Source organism: Theropithecus gelada, chromosome 13 (assembly GCF_003255815.1).
Source record: "Theropithecus gelada isolate Dixy chromosome 13, Tgel_1.0, whole genome shotgun sequence".
NCBI lineage: Eukaryota > Metazoa > Chordata > Mammalia > Primates > Cercopithecidae > Theropithecus > Theropithecus gelada.
This window is the reverse complement of record NC_037681.1, coordinates 71291306-71314464: the sequence shown is the minus strand read 5'-3', so window position 1 is coordinate 71314464 and position 23159 is coordinate 71291306. Positions and strand designations below refer to the sequence as shown.

General features: G+C 35.5%; 1 protein-coding gene across 16 annotated transcripts in view; it reads left to right on the top strand.

Moving 5' to 3' along the window:
* Positions 1-23159, top strand: part of NRXN1 (neurexin 1) — a 1133364-nt gene that overhangs the window by 321754 nt on the left and 788451 nt on the right. The window contains exons 7-8 of one of the 16 annotated variants that reach the window (XM_025353839.1): positions 3565-3580; positions 14481-14500. The exons of the other annotated variants lie outside the window; for them this stretch is intronic. Coding sequence (XP_025209624.1) covers positions 3565-3580; positions 14481-14500 — 36 coding nt within the window. The remainder of the gene's footprint in view (positions 1-3564; positions 3581-14480; positions 14501-23159) is intronic. 16 annotated transcript variants of the gene reach the window in all.

Below are 23159 nucleotides of genomic sequence, written 5' to 3'. Positions count from 1 at the left end.
TACTAGACACCAGAGGATACAAAGAAATAAAATTAAATAAATAGCCTCCAAGAAACTAACAATCTAGTTTGACTACTCAGTGCACAGAATTGAGTAACAATATGAAGACTCCATTGGGTAATGGACTTTTTCCATTACTCTATGTTTAGAGCTAAAATGGTACTTTGCATGTAATAGCCAATAAATAAGTATTTAGCCAGAATGAATAAATGATGAACAAATGGCAGAATGAGAACAGAATAGTAGTTCCAGCAAATGATAGAAGAGACATCATAAAATATCATAGGAATTATTGTTAAATTAGTGATAAAGGAGATAAACAGTTAAGGAGTTCAAAAGATTACTATTCAAAGGATAGTTTGTAAACTATTACTATTCAAAATTGTTTGTAAGGGTGCCCAGCATGGTGTCTGGCACTTAACTAAATTGTAACAATTGTTAGCTCCTGAAATCCAGTAATGGAATCAACCATTTCTTTTCCATTACATTTAGATGTATATTTATATGTAGATGGAAGTAGATATGATAATTTAGGTAACTAGAATGCAACAAGTTCTCATTATCATGGCAAATGAGCTGGCAGATAGGGGATCGCTTGCTTATATAAGGTAATTTGTTTTATTTGGTTTTATTTCATAATTTCTTATTTGAAATGTAGACTATAATTATCTTTCAGCCAAGTTTTATTATTTTATTTTTCATTATTACTTAGCCAGTTGCTTGAGTCTATTCTTTTTCATCAGCAATTCATGTTTTAATTTAGTCAATAATGGATAGATTCCTCCCAAAGGTACTGTAGATTGCAGCTTCCTAAATTTGTCTCCCCGTGAACAGAAATTGGTTTACTTTTTAATCTGCGGTAGCCTTCTAAATCCTAAAATGGGTTGTTTTATATAAGTCTCTCCTCTGATAATTCCGTTAAACATGTGCACTGAAATGGCACACTATGCAAATTGCCACTGGAAAATCATTTTGGAATGTAATATTATTATTTTTAAAAACATCTTCCTGTTACATGGAATAGATATTTGTCCCAATTTTTGTATTAGTCATTACATTTTCATTTATTTCATTTATATCAGTCGTCACACACATTTACTACTACTTATAAGACACCTCCCTAGATACATTGGGACTAGAAAGGTCTAACTCATGTTCCTTAATCTCAAGGACCTTGTATTCTAATGGTAGAGATAAGATGTATAAACTTTGTTTGTAAAGGTAACTGTGAAAAAGAATGTGTATATGGTAAATGGTAAATGAGTGGCAGCAAAAAGAAATGCGTTGAGAGTTCAAGCAACAATAGGATTAGAAAAGAGATCAATATATGGAGACTAATATATAGAAACTAATAATCAGGGAGGGCTTCAGAGAGGAAGTGGTGTTTGAGTTGGGACTTAAAAGATGGATAGAGAAGATCATCAAGATTTTTTCACGTATATATAGGAAGAGAGAGTGTTGTTGCATGTGAACTAAGCAGAAAGGCAAGAATGCACGAGATGGGGGACAATGACTTCACTTACAGTGAGTAGAATGGAAATTGAGTGTGAGAAGTGTATAGACGGCATATTTATGAGCCCTCTTTATCCATATAGAAATAATAACAATATTTAAAAACAATTTACAGTTTACAAATCCCTTTTACATCCAGTTTCTTATTTAATCTTTACAACAGCCCTGTGAGAAATATTTTTATTACAATCACAGGCAATAGAAACTGAAGGTCAAGTAGTGGAAGGTTACCCAATGTCACACAACTAGAAAGCACCAGAATACAGATATGGATCCATGGATAACCCCTAAATCTCATGTTCACATCATTCCACCCTACCTATCAGATGATGATTATTAATCATGACCGCATGACTGAAACTGACATATATGTGAGGTGCTATTTCCTGTACAGTGTTAAAAATAAACTCATTTCTGGCTAGACAGTACTATTTGAATGGATGAGAGAAAGATCACCCTTTGAGTAAAAGAGGTTAATGTAAATGTTTGCATTGTTTTCAATAGAATAATGGCTTATTCATGATTCTACCATGTTTACCAATAAACAATCCACATATCAAATTTAACCTAAATTTCTCTGGGGATGTTAGCAGTCACATTTTTGTCAACGTAACATTATAATTAAATAGCACTTTTAACTGTTTCCAACTGATTTTACACTTTTTTATACTGAATTATTCTAATATATCTGTGCTGTAAATAGGCTAGGTGTTACTGCCTACCTTTAACAGATGTATGAAAGCAAACAGAATGATCTGCCCATTATCCTGCTCATCCTGGTGGTGGAGCCAGGGATCTTGACTCTGGTAGACGAACAGTTCACAATTCCAGCCTGCTTCCCAGGATACTCATCATAGTTGACATTTAGTAGTACAATTTAGCACATATCAGAAGATAAGGAAATAGTTATTGAGAATTTGGTATATTTTGATTCTTCCTGGAAACTTTCAATTTCCAACTCTGAGCTCCAGGCCTTTTGTTCATTATAATTGGTGCTATAAAATGAGCCAATTAACATTCATCTATTTTTACCTTATGCACCCATATACTGTGACACTTACCTTGGTAATGATTGATGGGGAGAAGAAACTATCTTTCACTTCCAAGATGAACTGAGTAGCAGAAAAATGGCCGTGACCCTGATGTTGGACATGCACCAACCTAGCTTTTAAATGCTAGGGTCAAGAAAGGTTACCTTCCAGGGCAATGACACTGAAAAAAAGACAGATTTCTCATAATATATTACAGGGACTTCTGAATTATGGCTTTCTTCTCTCCTCCCTCTGGCTGAATGTGAGGATTTCATTTGGCCTCTTGCAATTTCCAGAGGATTAAAGTGCAAATTGTATAGCCAAGGGACTCCTCTGTGGCAATATAAAGGAGTTAGTTAACCTTGACTAAAGTTGATTTAGCTACTGGGAATGGTAACAGGCAGGGGTGTGGAAGACAGATGCAAGTTCACACTATTCTTTATCAAGTATCTTGCTACCTTTTCTAATATTTTAAATAATTTGCCCCTAATTTTTAAAGGAAAAGCTTAATACCTTATTGTTCAATATTAGTCATATATCTTGCTCATCTCTCTGTTCCTTTCATATTTATATCATTATTGTTGAGGATGTGATGGTATAATTTAAATTCAGCAATGCTCTGAATTACTGTACATCTGGGTTATAATAAAAATATGAAAATCACATCAGATTGTATTTCTATTGCAGTCTTTCCAAGAAGACCAGGATCCTATGACATTTGATTTTAGCTTATCAATAAACTTACCTAGTTACAAACTACTCCTCAATAGACTAACAGATCTTTAAATTGACATACAAATGTTATGTGTTTTGGTAAACACCACTGTTAATTAATGATGTAATAATTTCTCTGTGTTTTTGGTTTTTTTTTTTTTTTTTTTTTTTTTTTTTTTTTTTTTTTTTTTTTTTGTTTTTTTTTTTTTTTTTTTTTTTTTTTTTTTTTTTTTTTTTTGCGAAGTACATTTGGACACATACACATGCTCCCCAACCCATATTTCCTTACGTATTTGTAAAGTGGAAGTAGAAGGGACATTACAGTGTGTATTTGAAAGGCATAGGATGACTTACTTTTTTCTCTCTCCGTGCTGACTTTTAACTCAGGGTCAGGTCGGTCAGCCATAATTGATGCTTCTTGAACACACCATACATTGCACTTCTGCCAGCCAAGCACTTGCCAGATCTAGGCTCTGTTGAATTCTAAAATGTTATCATTAAAAGGCTTCTGGTAAAAGTCAGTTGTCCTGTGTAAAGGTATACATTAGAATGAGATTGTTACCAAATAGATCCAGGGTTAGCCATTGTAAATTTTTTTTTTTTTTTTTTTTTTTTTTTTTTTTTTTTTGAGATAGAGTCTCACTCTGTCACTCAGGCTGGACTGTAGGGGTACTATCTCGGCTAACTGCAACTTCTGTCTCCAAGGTTCAAGTGATTCTAGTGCCTCAGCCTCACAAGTAGCTGAGATTACAGACATGCACCACCATCTTCCTGCCTTGGCCTCTCAAAGTACTGAGATTATAGGAGTGAGCCATTACACCCGGCTATTTTAAATTTAATATAACTCTCAGATATACAAGCACAAAAGATTTGAAACCACAATTTTAAACTGGGAAACAAAATATGTAAATGATATCATTTCCATCCGATAAAATGTTTAAATTTGAATAATTGGGGAGCAATTTTTCTGCAATTACATACCTTTCCCAGAGAAAAATAATGTCAAGGCATTTCAGCCAGATCCTCTGTTAATGTCATCTTTGGCTGAGTAGGTTGGCACCCTGGGATGAAGGCTGCAGTCATGAGGTTACACAGGGACACAAAACTGCCAAGCTCACAGGGCAGGGGAGCAGCTCAAATAAATTCTGCATATGAGAGTGAAAGGACTGAGATGATGGTGCTCCTGAATTAGGAGCAAAGTCAGAACCCTGTTGTGATTTTTGGTATTCACAGACAAAGATGTCATCTATTTTGTGTGATCTATTAGTGCTGTTAGAAGAATAAAATGAGATAATGTGTCTAAAAAGCCTGAAAAGTGCAAAAGGGTATATAAGGACACAGGGGGCCTGGTTTGTCCTACATTAAACCAAGATCTTTGATTAGCTGAGAAGTTGACCACTGGGCAAGAGTCTGAACTGCTATTAAACTCTAATACAGGAGGGCTTGGTGAAGGGAATAATTTTGTTTATTGAATCTGAAGAATCTGAAAAGTTTTGTAATGTAAATTTATCCTTGAACAGTTTTTTTTAAATAGCAATTAATTGTGTTGCTTTGATATATGGAGTTACAGCATTTGAAAGGAAAGGGAAGACTTTAGAATCTAACTGACACCTCTTACTTGGAACTTGATATTTATAGTTTGGTGAACAGTTTGTTAAACTCTCTGAATCTGTAAAATATAATCAATAATATTTCATAAATGACATCTTTGTGAAGATTAAATGATTTAACATGATATATAGCACTTAGCATGTGTCTAGATGTAAGTATTACGAAGAATACAATTCTCTTTCCTACTTGTAATGATGTAGGTCATTTTCCTGGTCTGTTTTGTGCTGCTATGACAAAATATTATAAACTGGGTAATTTATAAGAATAGAAAATTATTTCTCACAGATCTGGGGACTGGCATGTCCAAGATCAAGGTGCCGGCATCTGGTATCTGATGATGGGCTTCTTACCTCACGCAGTGGCAATGGAAGGGCGTGAATGATATGTACTCAACATGGCAGAAGAGCAAAAAAGAGAGAAACCACTTCCAGAGGCCCTTTATAAAGAGGCACTGATTCATTTATGAGAGTTCCACCTTCGTAACCTAAACACTTCCCAGTAGGCCCCACTTCCCAACGCTGTTGCATTTGGCGTTAAGTTTCTAACACATGAGTTTTGGAGACATATTCAAACCATAGCAGTCAGTGATACTCAAAGTCCAGTACCTGAGGCCGGGTGCAGTGGCTTAGGCCTACAATCCCAGCACTTTGGGAGACCAAGGCGGTTGGGTCATCTGAGGTCAGGAGTTCAAGACTAGCCTGACCAATATGATGAAACCCTGTATCTACTAAAAATACAAAAATTAGCCAGATGTGGTAACATGCACCTGTAATCCCAACTACTCAGGAGGCTGAAACAGGAGAATTACTTGAACCTGGGAGGCGGAGGTTGCAGTGAGCCGAGATCGTGCCATTGCACTCCAGCCTGGGCAACAAGAGCAAAACTCTATCTCAAAAAAAAAAAAAAAAAATCCAGTACCTGAACTGTCATTTCAAAATCACCTAAACAGATGAAAGTGCAGATTCCTGAGGCCTGTTTCAGACCTTCAGTGTGTGGGTCCTGGGAATGTGGTTTTCAATAAATATTCCAGCTAATGCTTAAACTTACCAAAACTGACAGCCACTGGTTTAGCTAGAGCCTTGCAGTAGAGATTAGTGTTTGCTATGCAGGGATGTTAAAGGTTAAGTTTTAAGACTGCAAGAGTTTAATTTTAGGCTGACTTGACCAGTAAGTACACGGAAGTTTCTATTTATATTAATTCTGTTTGCTTGTTGTCATTATTCCAATGTTCAGAAGAGTCAATAAATATTCTTTTCTATTAGGGGGGCCCCAGAGGTAAATGTTTTTAAGGTTTTACTGCACCTGGTTGTAATTTAACATGTTAGATACAGTTGCAAACAGGTAGTTAATAAGGTCTAAAGATGTGTTGAATTTGGCATACCAAAAAACCAGTTTAAAAATTGAAAACCATCCTAACTGTAGTCAAATAAAGATTTTCTCTTTCCTTGCCAAAAGAAGCAGAGAAGCAAACTTCAAGTTAGATGCTTATCAGCTCTGCCCTATCTGTTCACTTACCAGCAAATAATTGATATACCTTTTTACTGTGTGTAAGCTAAATGTTGAGTTCATTTATTTTTGACACTTTTTCATGCTTATTCTTAACTCATTCAAAGATAGGAAATGTTTGTTTAGGCTAAAACATGTCAATTTGACATTAACTTCAATGCCTGAACCTAGTCCAAAGAACAAACTATTGAAATTATGGGGAGCATTAATGACATCTAATAGCTTGCTGAAAAATAGAGAAATCAAACCCAAGGACAAGGAAAGCAAGAATAATGTTTATAAGGTCCTCACTGCATATAGAGGTGGGTGTGTGTGTTGTTAGGGGTGCCTCACAAATGAAGAACGGGTGTATAATTATAGAAGTGGGAATTGAAATGTTCTCTGTAGTGAACTGGAGTTAATGCATTACATGAGTAAGATGTGAGTTTTTAAATTTATTTTCTTTTCCAGCTTGGTGAAATATCAAGGCCCTTTGGCAGTTATCAGGAATACTTATTATCTGTTTAAGAGGTTCTTTCCTGGCTTGTGGCTGGCAGTTGAATTACCTTCAGTGGTAATACAAGTCTGCAGCTCCTTTGAAAGTTCCCTGTTCACCCACAATGTAAAGTTGCAAGCAAACAATTTTATCTGCTGTCCCATTTTTTGCCAAACTTTCTTTATACAGGAAAGCCTTGTTTATTCATTGCACACGTTCTGGTGGATGTCTTCTAGTCAACAATTCAAGATACTTCTAGATCTCTTTTCTCACTTACTGACCAGTAAGAGTAAGGTCTTACATGTATCAACTCAAAATATATCTTCTGGAATGCATTTCTGGGGAACTGGTCCGACAAAGACCTCCATTCTAATTGAATTCTTGATAGTCTTGTGATCTTAGAGGAATGTTCTGATATGGCAAGTGGTGGCCTCCTTCTAAGAATGGTCAAATAATTTAATATAAGCAAAAGTTCTAACATTTTAGACTTGAATCAATGAATAGTTCATTCCTTAAGCATAGAACAACAGTCCTCACTCAGTGAGCCAAAAGTCTGCCAGGATCAATTCAAAACAACGGTCCCAGCCAGGAGAAGATGTTGAGTATTTTCAGATTCCTCTTGGTCTTCCTGATTTTATTCCTTCAGGTCATAGCTCAGTAACCAAATCCTTGTTGGTGCCTGTTATGCTGTGGGTACTTGTTAATGGCACCCTCTTTCTAAAGTGGTATCTTCTCTGAAGTTTTTCAGTTTGGATGATAAGTTCTGTGGCCACTGTTGTCAAACCTCACAAGCTACTCCCTCTGAGAAGCCGTTTCTGATGCTCCAGAGTAGATTAGATCCTCCTGCTATAGTATCTCATAGCACTGTGTATTTCTATTTCACTGTACTTATCATAATTGTTGGTAATTTTTGGTAACCATACACTTAATATATTTTTCCTGCTAGAATGTAAACCTCATAAAGATAGAGTCAATGTATGGCTCCGAGTGGCATCTCAATACCTAGCAAGCATATAACAGATGTTCAATAAATATTTGTTGAATAAATGTATGCAACTATCACATGCCACCCACCAATACCAAGATCATTCCTCAATAAGTAAGCTTAGGAGCTGATGCCATCTGTGAGGCATCAGTGCTGTGAGGAGGGGCCCACACTGACCTTAACACCTCTGAGAGGCTCCCTTAAAGGCTGGCTCTTGGAAGGCAATAACAGAGGACAGTACCTCTTAGAAATCAGCAGGCAATCAAATGTCTGCATAGAACCCTGTTCTCCTCAGTGAATGCCAATGGCCAAAGCACTAAAAGGCTTGTTCCTGATCTGAATGCCTGATTTGAGCTATGGCTGGAGGCTCACATAGTGGTTTTGATTCAGGCTTCTGTAGCCTAGGGTTTCTTCACTGTCACTCTGAATCCCTGCTCTGGCTCCTTACATGAGTAGTTTCAAGAAAGGAATAAGTGGGAAAAGGATGCACAGCTAGAATGAGGAATGGAGAGAAGCAGACTAGATCCCACCGATACTTTACAGCTTAGATTTGCTTTCTCCTCCTGTGTGAGGTCATATTTCCCATTGCACTTTATTGGATTGTCTTAGACAAGGGTACCCTATTTTATGGGAAAGTAAGTCTTCCCTCTCTGTAACTTAGTACACTGCCTGTTGTTGAGGACAACATTTCAAGGTCAAGAAACTTCTCTTAAACTGTGCAGCTTGCCTTTTACTGGGTACTTTAAGTCCTTTATCTTACTAACGAGGCTCTAGCAGTGAAACCTCAAGCCCTATTCCCAACAACTACAACCAGTCTTATTACACAGGAAGTTAATTGGCCAATAAGAAGAAATGCCAAGCTTTGCCACAGAGCAAATTCCAATCAAATGCTGCTAAAATTGACAATTCAGTTAACCTGTGCAGTTAACTGTAACCTTCAGTTACAGTTTCTATGATAATTTTATAAGTATTGAAAATAGTTCATGAACCACCTATACTTGCTTATCCATTTTTTTTTTTTTTGAGTGCCTGAAGAACCTAGATTAGGAATCATTACACGAGATCATTTCTAAATCTTTTTCAACTCTATTGTTCTTTGACTTTCAGATTCATTTATATGAGTTCTAATCTTGAGAGTGTTAGCCAGCTTAGGAATTAATAATTTTCTTAGTTTAGTCCTAAAACACTAATGAGTGTTCTATTCCTACATATATCAAAGATTAGTAGGTTACTTCTATATAATGGCTGAAATCTTTAAGAGAAACAAAATGTTCAGTTAGCAATCTGCATTTTTACAAACAGGATATGTATTAATAATAGACAACTCTAACATTGTTGATTGGAGATTATCCATCTGTAGCTAATGATTGAGATTTAAATGTAAACACTGTTAATATACTGTAGGAAAATCTGTAAGATCTTCTAGGATCTAAAGTCCAAATGATGGGATACTTTATCTCTAGGCTAAGAATGAAGAGGGAAACATTTTTCAACTAGATAGGATATGCTCTTCTATATGAGTACCCAGAGTTCATTGCCGTTGGCTTCTTCTGGATCGATCACATTGTTCTAAATGAATGATGCTGTCAGAGTCCTGAAGAATGGCAAGGAGTTCTGCAGTCAAGTCTGGATATAATGAAAATGCCCTAGCAGCTTCCTGGGCTTCATCAGGGCAGCAGGATTAAATTTGAGCTCAAGTTTTGAAATGATAAAAAGCTGTTTGACTGAATTTTCAATATGTTTATCACAAGAAAGCTGAAAGTACAAGATAACGTCTGCAAGAAATTTGGAAGTTGAAATGGGTATCAGAACCGTCTGAAAGGAATCTGCTGCAGCTGAACATAACTCACGTTTCTACCGCCAAGAACCAGCACTGCACTTTTCTTCAGAATTATTTTTAACTAGCTTGGAAGTCATCCAGGTTTGACTCTCCCAAAAGCAATTTTGTAAATGTGAGAGGGGCTAACTGAGTTCTGATTCAAAAGACAAGTGCACCTGAATGTCTTTTGTACAGCTGTGAAAATCCACAGGATGGTCATCACTTATCATTCCGCTGGGAAATGCAATTTCTTCCAAAGGTGATGAAAGCCAGCAAGACATATCAAAGTTGGGCCAAGCAAATACATACACACCAATTTTCCTTTAGAAAATATTCAGACAAAAAAGTGAATGTAAATGTATGACCAGAATCATTAGAGACAGCTGCATATTCCCAATAGAAATTACAGTTGCCACTTTAAACACATCTAAACCATGTGTAAGTTTATTTGAAATTTACCGTGAGATAAATGGGCTACTACCACCTTGTGATTGTTCAGATTTTATGAAACAAGGAAAACTAGAAGCCTTTATGTTAAACAATGAAGGATAAATTGGCAAAATATGAAATGGGAAATGTTTCAGATGACCCTTGCCTTATAGCCAAAAAAAAAAAAAAATCCAAATATGTCTTTTCATATGACTTATATTGGTGTTGCCTTCTGCTATCATATTGAAATTAAAAATGCACCAGTCATTGATAAGATTCCCATTTGACAATAACATTTTATGAATTTCCTATGACATTGACATATTTGGCTAAATAGAGCCAAATATAAGACTATCAGAGGGAACTGAAATATTTAAAAGGATTTTCAGCTTTTATAAACCACAGCTAGTATCTATTGACTGTGAAGATTTCTTGTAAAACCAATGTTTATCTTGAATAAACTATTTAGAGGAATAATTTACCAGTTGGAGAATTAGAGATTCTAATTCTAATTATAATTCTCCAATTGCTATCAAATTTCCCTTATCAATAAGCTCAGGTTATTTACTAAAGCAACAGTCTCCCTGCCATTAACAGAAGTATTTGCTAAGCCATTAGATAAAATATACCAGAATGTATCTCATGCATGATGTGATTATTGTCTTAACAGTCTTCTCAAACTCAGAACAGGCAATGACTAAATAACCCAGCAGGTATATGTATCAAAAAGTACCCTGGAGTTAGTAGACTGTTGTGTTGAGAGTTCATTGATGTCACTTAAACAATGGAAATGCGTTTTAAGGATTGACAAAGATGTGGCGAAGGCAGTAACCATGGTTTTTGTAAAATAGCTGCTTGATCAAGCGTTCAAGAGAGAACAAGAACCTCATGATAGTGATGTCTGGTAGACACCAGGATGAAGTTTAGCACTTGGAAGCTTGACGGGGATCCATAGCAAAATTTGTGAATCACTGTTCTAGTAGTCTACTGCTGAGTAACTTGACTCAGTTTGCCTTCTTTTCCATGTGTGATTTTCGTGCTTTTCTTTGTACTACTTACTGACTCCTTTATCTCTAATTAGAATTTGTAGGAGAGCCTCTTATAGTTTTTGTTTATTACCACTATTCCTGTCTGTGCAGATCTTTTATGTGTGATCACACTATGGGCCATAAGCCAATTAACATAAGGGCAATTCCTAGATTAGGAGACAAGCATGGGCTCATCAGCTGTGTCTCTGGGGGCAGCAACCATTAGTCCACTCGTGTGGATGAAAGAACTTAGAAGGAAATGTTAAAATGAGGTTGAAGGTGCAACTGATATTCTGAGGCTTCATTTATCTCCTTTATTTCCCACTGAATTATTCAAGAAAAACATTCTATGTGGGAGGCTGGAAATAATCCAACTGCATTGGGGAGGAGATTATCCAGTAATCTAAAATTATAAAAGTCAAGATATATCTTATTCATAGTGCCAGATCACTACTTTGTTATTAGATATAAAGGAGCATGTTACTCACATAATTGTGGAGCACTTACTGTATACCGGGCACTTTGCTAAGTGCCTCCATGGATTATCACTTTTAATTTTTACCACAAAGCACTCAAATACTTTGATAGGTTTAACGTAATTATTGATACCATCAGTCTGATTCAATTTTATCTACTGAAAGCAATAGAATCGTACCCATTTACTTGTTAAAATAAAATTGATAAAATATGGACCAATTGAATAAAGAATTAGAAGTTAAGCCCATTTGTATTATGATTCAAATAAACTTGTAAATACATTCATCTTTGTATGATTTCTTCTTATAGTGAGGCACATTTGTCAAAATGTCAACTTACCACCAAACTAGATAATCATTAATTCAGTTTTGAGCTACAGTAGATTTATGCTAGAAATCAGCAGTTCCTGGGGATGGGTGTGTGTGTGTGTGTGTGTGTGTGTGTGTGTGTGTGTGTTTCTGGGTATATATTGTAAACAAATATTTTCTTTGTAAGTTATCAAGCTGCATAACTTCAGGCAAGTAATTTTACTTCTTGAAAGATTGGTTTATCAGTAAAAGAACAATAATAATTCCGGCCTTATCTAACTCATAGGTTTTGGTGAGAAAAATATGAGGGAATTTATATTTAGAAAGTACTGTAAATTGTAATGTTATATATTATTAATATGCTACATTAATTGTGATAGAAGAAGGGCCAATATTTTGTTATTTCTTTGAGTGATATTTATTTGTGCTAGGTTAGGTTTTCAAAAATTCTAATTAATCATAAATAATGAGGTCAAGGAAAGCAATAAAATGACGGGAATGAAACGCAGAACCCTAAGATATTAATATAAGACAAAAACATAAATTAACACATACACATTAAGCCAAAAATCCTGAAGACTTGCAATGTTAAAAAAAGTGATATGACCTAATTTTCTCATATAACGTTTTGAATTATTTCTTAAAATGAAACCATTATTTATCTATTCAATTTTCAACTTTTTAGCTTCTAAATTAATGCTTTAGAAAAGTATCTCTTTTAAATATTTTTGCAAATATCCTGCAGCATATTGAAATGGTAATCTGTTCCAAGTTCATTTTTTCTTTTATTTCTATATTTTTAGATAATGCAAACTTCCTAATCCCTTTGATATAAGAATTGTAAGGAAACTTTGCCAAAAGATGAATAATACATATTTTTAAAAATTGGTCTTGACCCAGTTGTGAACCAGCAAGAGGACAAGTTTGGAAACAATTCAAAGAGACTATATTTGGATTAGTATCAATCTTTTATAATCTTTCTTCTCTCTTGATACAAGAGGATGCATACTATTCTATCAGTAGAGAATAATAAAGATACTATTGACCACCAAGTCTCTCCTAGAATCTGACCCAGTTTATACATTTCTATACCTAGAAAATTTCCCACTTATATATAATGTAGCCAAGTGATCACTGAAATCCATTCAATCCACCAGAAGTGATGTAAGTTAAACTCAGAGTTGGCTCCCCTAGATATATTTTAATATATTCATATTTTGAATTGTGCTTTTATTTTATTTTTTTCTACAGTAAACTTAAAATGAATCATGCCTTTACCACCTAGAAGCGATATGACTTTAGGCAAGTTTCTTATTCAGTCTGTTTCTATTTTCTAACCTGGAAAATGAATTAATATAATTAATCTCACAGGATTGTATATAGGATTAATTAAGTAGGTAATCTATAATCATGTTAAATTCTTAACACAAATTCTAACACACAATAAACATCAACTCATAGTTAACCATCCTCATTATTGCACAGCTCTGATCTGAATTAAATTGCTATTAAATTACTGTAACTAGTCTCTTATGTTAGGTCTATCCTTGATGCCCTTTATGGCACTCCGTGGGTTTCTCTACTGAGGCAGGGCCTATTTGGGCAACCGCTGGTCACCAAAACATACTTTAAATGAACCATTCTCAAATAGACTATAACATATGAACAAACCTTGTAGAAGATGATGTTGACACATCTTTACCTTTCCTTCTTCTTAACCCTCCACCACCTTCTAAAATAAAACTTTTAAGCCAAGGTTGCTCCTTTGCCTTGATTGCCATCTGGATATCTAGAAATACCTGATGCAGAGGTCACATTTATGTGTTACTCCAGTCATCAAAAAAGAGTTACCTGGGTCTGTTAAACATACGCCATTTTCTTGACAGGTACATTTTAGTCTTTCTCCCCTTTCCCTCATTCTGTCTCACTACTAGGAGTTTTTCTTGCTTTTTTCTGGTGGTTTACTCTCAGGTACAGATGTTCTTATAACTATTTGACCTTGGAAAGATCTAGCTTCTGTCATTATTTTGCTTAGCTGCAAAATCTACCTTATTTACAATTAAATGAAATGAGCAATCCTAACAGTAATAGAGTGCTTGAGCAAAACATTTGAGAATGTTGAGACTGTCACCAGTTTTTTTTTGTTGTTGTCTGTTCGTTAGGTTTTACTTTTTCCCTCTCACTGGAGATTTAACTTCTGTCTCTTGTTTATATCCTATTATTCAAGGGGAAGCAGAATAAAACAAAAAGGGCATCTTGGCAGGAGAATTCACTTAGAGATAATAGAGAATCCTGAGGGAAAAAAAACTTGTGTGTTATTGTTTTTAAAATCAGAGAAATAATTATAACAGTGACAATGAAGAAATATTACTTTTTATATTATATGTTGCCATAAAAAGACTGTCCAGACAAAAAAAGCAAAACATATTGGCTACAGTGTTTTATTTTAGTGAATTCATCTGAGGAGTTATCTAAAACAACAAATAATCATACAATGTAAGTACAGCAATGTGTGATTTATTTGGCTATCAGAAGTTTAAAAAAATCAAGAAAATTATGAAATACTGTTGTTTTTAATTCTTCAGTCTGAGCTGTGGAGGCCAAGGTATTATAAATTCAAAAATGGCTATGAATACATTTATGTGCATACAGAAAATTTTCCCTGTCCTTCTCTGAGTTATATTGAGAAGATGAACTATGCAGCTTTGTGAAGCTTGGAAAAGGGAACTGAGCTATTTGTCATTCTTTCAGATATGCTTTCTCTTCTGTGTTTTACACATGCTGAATACAATTGAGTTTTGTTTTTTTTTGTTTTTTTTATTACAACAATTTTAAAAACAAATGGTCTTTTGTAACATTTTTCCCCATAGTATGGTTCATGAAAATGGCCTGTAGGGTGCTCCTCTATGTTATTTGGAAAAGGAGTTCAATGTGAAAATATGTTTGGAAAACACTGATTTAAACAAAGTTATATCCAATTCTCTGAGCTTTGTACATAATAATGGACACGGTGAATTTCTAAGTATATGTAATAATCGTACCTACCTGACCATGTAATGCTTTTATTTTTTCCTTCAAAGACCAGTAAGTCTTCTTTCCTATGACACAATCTTTTCGGAAACCCAATTAAAGGAGTCTTACATTATAATGATTATTTTCAGTCATTAGTTTGTAAAGATACAGAAGTTATTACCAATGCTTATTCTAAATTGAATATTTATCAAATATATGAAAAAGCAACAATGAACAAGTACTGAGATCCTATAAGGAACTGATTACAAATTATTCTTATAGTAAAAAACTAATTGTGACTGGGAAGTCACATAAAAGGAATTATGCCAGGATAATTATCCTGATAGAAGAGAGAAAAGAATAGATGATAAATTATAAAACAGGGAAAACAATAGCAAAAAATGTCTCCCACCGTTAAAGGGCTTACAACTTACTGGAGGTATCCAAGCATTGAAGAGGAATGGGAGTTACCATGTGACGCAGACACTGCATGGGTAGAAAGATTAAATGAATTCTAAGATCATTTCAGTGCCTTGTGATGGGGATTTTGTGTGCAGGAAGCTGACAGATAATAATAAATGATGGTAGGTAATCATGTGCTAACAGAGGTAATAAGGTATGATAGATATAGAATACCATTCAGAAAAATGCAAGACTCTCAAGTGTCAGTATATATGTAGGCAAAAGGTTTAATTTTCCTGAGTATTGATATTTTAATCTGTCAAATGGCCCTAAGACTTACTAGCCTTCTGTGAAAATAATTGTCTGTAAATTATGTTACCGCATGTCTGGGATAAAATACAGTAATAATAATACTGTTTGTATATGCCAAACGCAACTCTGAAAGAGTCAAAATAATAATAATAGTGACAATAGTTGTTTTAGAAGGGTTTGTGGGAGTGCAGGAAACTGGACATATAAGAGACAGAGATGAGACTGAAACTTTTCTCTGTATATTTTAATGCTTTAAAAAATTAGAGGGTAGAAATATTATCTGTTCAAAAAATGTAATAGACAAGGTGTGATAAATAACTTTGGAACATTTCATCAGTGGGAGGAAAGGCCTATTTAACATTAATGTAGTTATTTTTTAATTTCAAAGAGCAGAGTGTCTAACTAGAACTAGATTTTATTTCTCTCTATGATCTACTGGAAGGAGCACGCTTCAGACAATTTAAGAGATTTAAAAAATCTTGATCCCTGCTCTTTGGAAATCTGTTGGTCTAGGTATCAAATAAAAAGCTTATCCTCACATTTTTTCCTCTAAAGGGAATGAACAGTCAATAAATACGGTCAGTCTTTATGTCTTAACTCCAAGATATGCCCTACACAAGTGACTTACAGTGGTAACAAAATATGATATTTTATTAGAGCCTAGTTAATAGTCTGTGCTATAGAAGATTCCAAGGACTTGTTACCTTGGTGCTATTATTACTAATACAATAAGGTCACGAAACTTTGAGTTTAATAGCATAAAAGAGATGGTTTAAATTTTGGATGCCTAGGAAACATGTAATCTTTCATCTTATTTTTTAATTTCACCTACATTTTTTTCTCCTGTGTCTTGGCCCTGCCACTTACACCATATCTTGTCCAGAAAAATTGCCATTGGCCCAGCAAAGGATACAGTCAAGTTGATACAGATTTCATATAAATTAAATGGAAGAGTTGTGCTCCATCACTTTGACAACTAAATTACTTGGAACTCAGCTGTAGATCAGGTGCTGGTTACTTTTCCAAATGGAGCTGGTAGTGCAGTAATCTCATTTGACACTACTAACAGTTTAGATGACTTTAGATTTGGACATCCTTTTGGATTCACTTTTAAATTAACTGGTCAAAAATTTTAAGAATAAAGTGTCATACAGCAACCTTGCAAAGAGTTCCTTATCAAAGGACAAATATATATTGAGAACAAGTAAGAGAACAATGTTTTAAAAGAGTGTTACTTCTACTTATCCTTTAATTATGCAAACATACCTACTGTGTGTATAATTTGGATGTTAAAGAAGGCAGCAGGGTGAGTGGACAGAGTGCAGTACATGGAGCTTAGAAGAAGTTGGTGGTTTTGTGTACCTGCTGCAAGGGCTATTGGAATTTGACATGCCATGAGTGCTTTATTACTTTCCTATGGTTGCTGTAAAAATAACCAACAATGGCTTATAACGATCCACATTTATTATTTCACACTTCTGTAGGTCAGAAGTCTGGGTATCATGTGTCTAGGGTAGGTCCTCTGCTTGGGCCAAAGTCAAGGTGTTGGCAGGGCCATGTTCCTTTCTGGAGGTTCTGAGACTGAGTGCTTCAAGCCATTCATGTTTTTGGCTAAATTCACTCCCTTCTGGTTGTGGACCTAAGGTCCAGTTTCCTTGTTGGCTGTCAGCAGCGCAGCTGGAGTTTGGTTGGAGGCTGCCCTCTTTCATTTCATGCTTTCTAAGTGCCCCTTCTTCTGTCTTCAAGCAATGGGAAGTGAAGTCCCTCTCATGCTTCAGATATCTCTGACTTCCCCTTCTGCCACTTCTCTCCTGCTCCAAACAAAGCTCCTGCTTTGAAGAACTCATGTAATTAGGTGATCCACTCAGATCATCCTGGATCATTCCTCTGTTTCTAGATCCAAAACATTAATTACGTCTGAAGGACATATTCACAGGATCCAGGATTTAGGATCTGAACATCTTTGCTGATGGTAGTGAGGATTCTGTCTACCTTGGGTGGTGAATCCCAACAGTTATATAAGGTGTAAGTATTACCAGAATATTAATTTTTGGGTAGACAGTTAACCAATGCTTTTGTTTCCATTTATTCTATATCATCCCATGCTAGGTTTTAGGAGAAGAGAGTTTATTGGATAGATTCTGCTATCATTTTCTGTTGCCTGCGTGGTACATACAGGTGGCACCATGACTGTCTGACAGTCTCTGTCTTTAGAGAGTTTTCTGCCTTTAGAGAGATTTACAGGCACTTTGAGAAGATAAATAACAATATTAATTGTCATTGGTAGTATAGGTTCTTAATGCTCTAAAGGTGTATATAGAGAGAACTTTTAGCTATGAGTCAGATTTCATGGAAAATACTACTTCAAACAGCTTTAAAGTATATGTCAAGCATGGAGAAATGAGAAAGAGAGAAACAGACAGACATTTCATAAACAATGAATAGCAAAAGCATGGATATCAGGAAAGAGAAAACCTTATTTGAGGGCAATTTTAATTGGAGAAGAAAGTTCTACTGGATGTTTCCTAGAGAGTAAAGGAGACTAGTTGATGAGATTCTATTTCAGTGGTTTTCACATTTTTGGATTCAAGATCCCTTTTTACTTTTTAAATGTATTGAAAACCTCTGAGAAGTTTATGTTTCTTATATAGGTTGTGTATATGTATTAGTATTTACTCTATTGAGAATTGACTGAGAAAACATGTATATATTTATTAATTCATTTTAAAATAGCCATCTCATTGCATGTTGCATGTTAAAATAAATTATGTATTTTTATGAAAAATAATTGTATCCCCACACTCAGATAATTTTGTGAGAAGAGTGACTTATTTTACATTATTGACAATCTCTTTGATGTTTGGCTTAAGGCAGCTAGATTCTCACAACTACTTCTGCAGGCAGTCTTTTGTAATAGCATGTATCCTTTGGCCTCTAGACAGCATCATTGTATATTTGTGAGATGATGAAAAATGTTTTGGCCCTTGGACCTCCTGCAAGAGTCTCAGGGACTATCAAATGTCCTTGGACAACACTTTGAGGACTTCTGTCCTATACTGTCAGTGAATATCTACTGAGCACCTACTAAGTGCCAGCACTGCTGTAAGGGTGGGAAATATAGGACAAACAAGATAATGACCCTGCCCACACAATGTTTACTTTCTCATGAGAGAAGGTGGATTTTAAAAGGAAACAACTAAGATGATTTCAGATAATGATAGATGTTATGAAGAAGATTAGACTGTTATTGGGATGAACTGTAGTGGAGATGGGGTTGGGTTGTTATTTAGAGCCAGATTAAGGAAATCGGCTCAAGGCAGTGACTTTAGATGAGAGTAGCAGGAAGTGCAGCCGTGTGAAGAGTTATGGAGAGCTGTCTACTTTGGGGGAACATCTGGCACAAAGCACCAAGATAAATTGAGAGTTAAAGGAACAAAAGTGCCAACCTGGAGGCAGAAAAAAGAAAGAAAATGAAACAGAGATGTGGGCAGAACCCATTTTATGTGAGGCCTTGTAGACCATGGCAGCCCAGAATTTGAATTATATCATAAATATTATTTGAGGATTTGAAGAAAAGAATGATATAATCTAATTCACATCTTCAAAACATCACCTTAGCTGAGAAGTGAAGAATGGGCTACAGAAGAGCAAGAAAGGAAGACAGGAGACCTTTCAGGGGAGTGTCGCGTTAGGGTCAGATGAAACCACAGAGGAAGTGACAGGCAGTCATCAGATTCAAGATGAAGGTAAAACTGACAAAACTAATACATTAATTTTCCTTTCAGTCTGATTAAAATTCATTTCTCTATCTGACCATTTCTCTAACTTGTCAAGTTTCTCTTTGAAATATGTTCCAGTATTTCAAGGTCTTAACACTCTTTCCAACTTTTTTCACACACAACTTCAAAGAGCATCTTCTCTTTTAGACGTCATTGTAGCATATTAATCATATGCTATCCTAACTTACCTCATCGGCCTGTGACAATGAGTCTTTTCTAGAAAAACTTTTCCTGTATATTCAAAATGAAGATTAATGAAGTTTATTTATGCAAGCTAAAAATATAACACCCAGAATTATGTATGCAAAATATTCCCTGCAAAGTGTGTTTTATTTCTCTTTTTCACTTCCCATCTGCCCCTTCCAAATACATCTTTGTCTTCTGGTTGTTGACAGGTTGCAGGATATTCATATTGTCATATTGCTGGTACAGTAGGACATTTGTGTATGACCCAGCTTTGTTTGTTAAGGTGTTTGAAGTAAGTAATATGCTCTCAATAAGACAAAAGCAACAATTTAGAAACAAAAGTGGAAATTAACAATGCTACTGGTTTCTGTTTAAAGAACTTATGTATTAGGTTTTCATTGTGAATAGACTCATTAAGCAGCTACTCAAATGATGTGATTACATGGTCTAGGAATATACTCTTGTTGTCCCAAATGGCTTCTCTATGACTCTTGCTAATATGTGAAACTTTATAATTAACACTTTCTACCATTTTAATCAAATATTTTTTTTTTTTTTTTGAGACGGAGTCTTGCTCTGTAGCCCGGGCTGGAGTGCAGTGGCCGGATCTCAGCTCACTGCAAGCTTCGCCTCCCGGGTTTGTGCCATTCTCCTGCCTCAGCCTCTGGAGTAGCTGGGACTACAGGCGCCTGCCACCTCGCCCGGCTAGTTTTTTGTATTTTTAGTAGAGATGGGGTTTCACCGTGTTAGCCAGGATGGTCTCGATCTCCTGACCTCGTGATCCGCCCGTCTCGGCCTCCCAAAGTGCTGGGATTACAGGCTTGAGCCACCGCGCCCGGCTCAAATAAATATTTTTATCCCTGTGAAAATTCAAGTATTCTTAAGAGAGGCTCACTGATCCTCACCCCAAAATTCATGCTTTGGTTTTAATGGGTGTGCTTGCTGGTTTCTCTACTAAGAGATGCTTTGATAGCTACAAGATAAAATAAGTAATAGTTGCTCAGAACCACAAGGAAAACGAATAGACATTGGGAGAAGAGGAATAGGCAGTTTTCTCTGCCTGCATAGGCTTATTTCCCTACCCTTTGGAGTATTAGTAAAACTGAGGCTCAAAAAACTAATGCACAAAGTCGTATGGATAAAACGCAATATCTAACCATTTATCTTCAATTCTTCCTACTATATCATGTTGACATTTATTACTGTGTTCTAGATAAAAGCCTTGTTAGAACTGTTAACATATCACATATTTTAGTGCTTCAAATTTTGTTTCTCTTTTTGTACAATCATTTGTGCTCCTAGAGGAAAGCAAAGACTTAGTCTAATCTCTTTGTCAAATGGAATTTTGGGTAAATAGACTAATGTTACCTGCTATGAATAAGAGACCATATCTCTGTCCCTAGCAAGATGTCTGTGGCTAAGGGATTACCCATAGTGAATAGAAGTCAGAATCTATGAGGTAGGGCTACCTGGGGCATATGACATAAGGTACACCACTTGATGGTATATGACGTGTCTTATCTGAACTTGATAGCTTATATCCTTGAAATTACTTAGCAAAGCTTGATGCTGGGCAAGATTTTTAATTCATATTAGTCTGATTGACAATCTAATCCTCATATTTGTCAGTAAATAATACAATCATAATATTCTGAAGGAATCTCAAGTACAAATACCAAAGATAAGATGCCTTCCCCCCACCCCCCTTACCCAGGTTGAAATGTTACTGATAAAATATGTTGGTAAATAGTCTCAGTCTCCCTACTGCACTGGTGAAATCAAAGCCACACTTAAGCAGTGAAGATGCCTGATTTAATTTCAGTAGTTATAAATCAAAATTAAGCCCAGGAAACTGGACCCATAAATAGCTGCAGGGAATCCAGCTGTTTTTATTCTAAAGGCACTCCCAGATCAATTTGCATGGAGGTGGTGTGGCTACGAGATAAGGGAATTGTCTTTCAGCTCCATCAGTTAGAACAGTCACCAGAATCTAAAGTACCCAATCAGGAGAATACCCAGCAATTAATTTTTTATAAGCCAAGGAAAGACTGTATTGCTAAAATGTAGAATAAAGCCTTTATTTTGTAGTGATTACTTTTGTTCCATGGAACATTTTCTGGATTAAATATGAAGATTGGGGATAAAAGGATTAACTGATTTTACCTCAAAGTCAGTAAGATAAAGAATATAACCTCCACCTACTCATAATCAAATCAATTGATTTGTTCTTTGGTAGAATTGGTTTGGTTTTCTTTTCCCTACCTTGAATTTAACCAAAGGAAATGATGCTTCTTAGATTCTGACTTTGTAGAGATGAACAGAGATAAATCAGTTATCTTGAGTGTTCAACTTTAAATGGACAATCCTCAGACTTAGAAATAATTACTTCAACTAACAATTACAGAAGTTTATAGAGACACAAAGATGGACAGATTCCAAGGAGTTTTATTATTTATATCAAATGTTTATTTGTAGTATACAGCTTAGAAGTTGACTCATTTATGGTTTAATTCCAACTCTTGATGCAAAGAGGTAAAATAACATGCCCAAACAGACGTAATATTTAAATGTAAGTGACAATGCTAGAACCTACTTTTACCTCTCAAATTTCTGGAATCTTTTTTTTTCTTCTAGTCTAATCCATTAATTTACAAAGTTTTATTATATTCAAGTAACAATTCATGTGTTTCTATTTGGTACCCATTATTTTAAAATGCCATTAATCATCACTTGCTAAATCATACACACGTTAGTCCCTAAACCTCAAAATAAAATGCTATGGGCTGGACGTGGTATCCCAGTGTAATCCCAGTGCTTTGGCAGGCCAAGGCAAGAGAATCCCTTGAGGCCAAAAGTTTAATACCAGCCTGGACAGCATAGCAAGACCCTATCTCTACAAAAAATAAAAACAGCCAAGCATGGTAGCGGAGATCTATAGTTCCAGCTACTCAGGAGGCTAAGGTAAAAGGGTGACATGAGGCCAGGAGTTTCAGACTGCAGTAAGCTACGGTTGCACCACTGCACTTCAGCCTGGGCAACAGAGTGAGATTCTGCCTCTAAAATAAACTTTAAAATTAATTAATTAAAGGCGATGAAGTGTACTTTAGGTTACAGACATATCTGCAATTTTAAAAATATACCAATTTTCTGAAGTTGTTAGTAATGCAAATATTAGATCCTAGTTACCATCTCTTTATTTTCCCTTCATAGTTTCCTTTGTAGTTGGTGGTTGTAAACTGCATTTTAATGCAGAAATATCAGAGTTCATTGATTCAACATATTTATTTCAGTAGTGCAGTTACGTAATTTTTGTATTTGTGGTCACACATTTTGTTCCTTGCCAGTTTATTTGGCTTTTGCATGCAATTGTAGGCAAGAAGAAGTGCAAAAGTCCCTAGGTATAGTGGACCAAAGGGCCACAGTTACATAATAAAAAACTCGTCCAAGAAGTTAGGAGGCAGCTAGGACAAGCTGTTTAACATCTGACTCTTACTGTTGAGTGGAGCTGGTCTTTGCCACACCAGTCTCCAATCTTGGCACCTCAGTCTACCTCCTGTAGTTATTCTGTTAGCA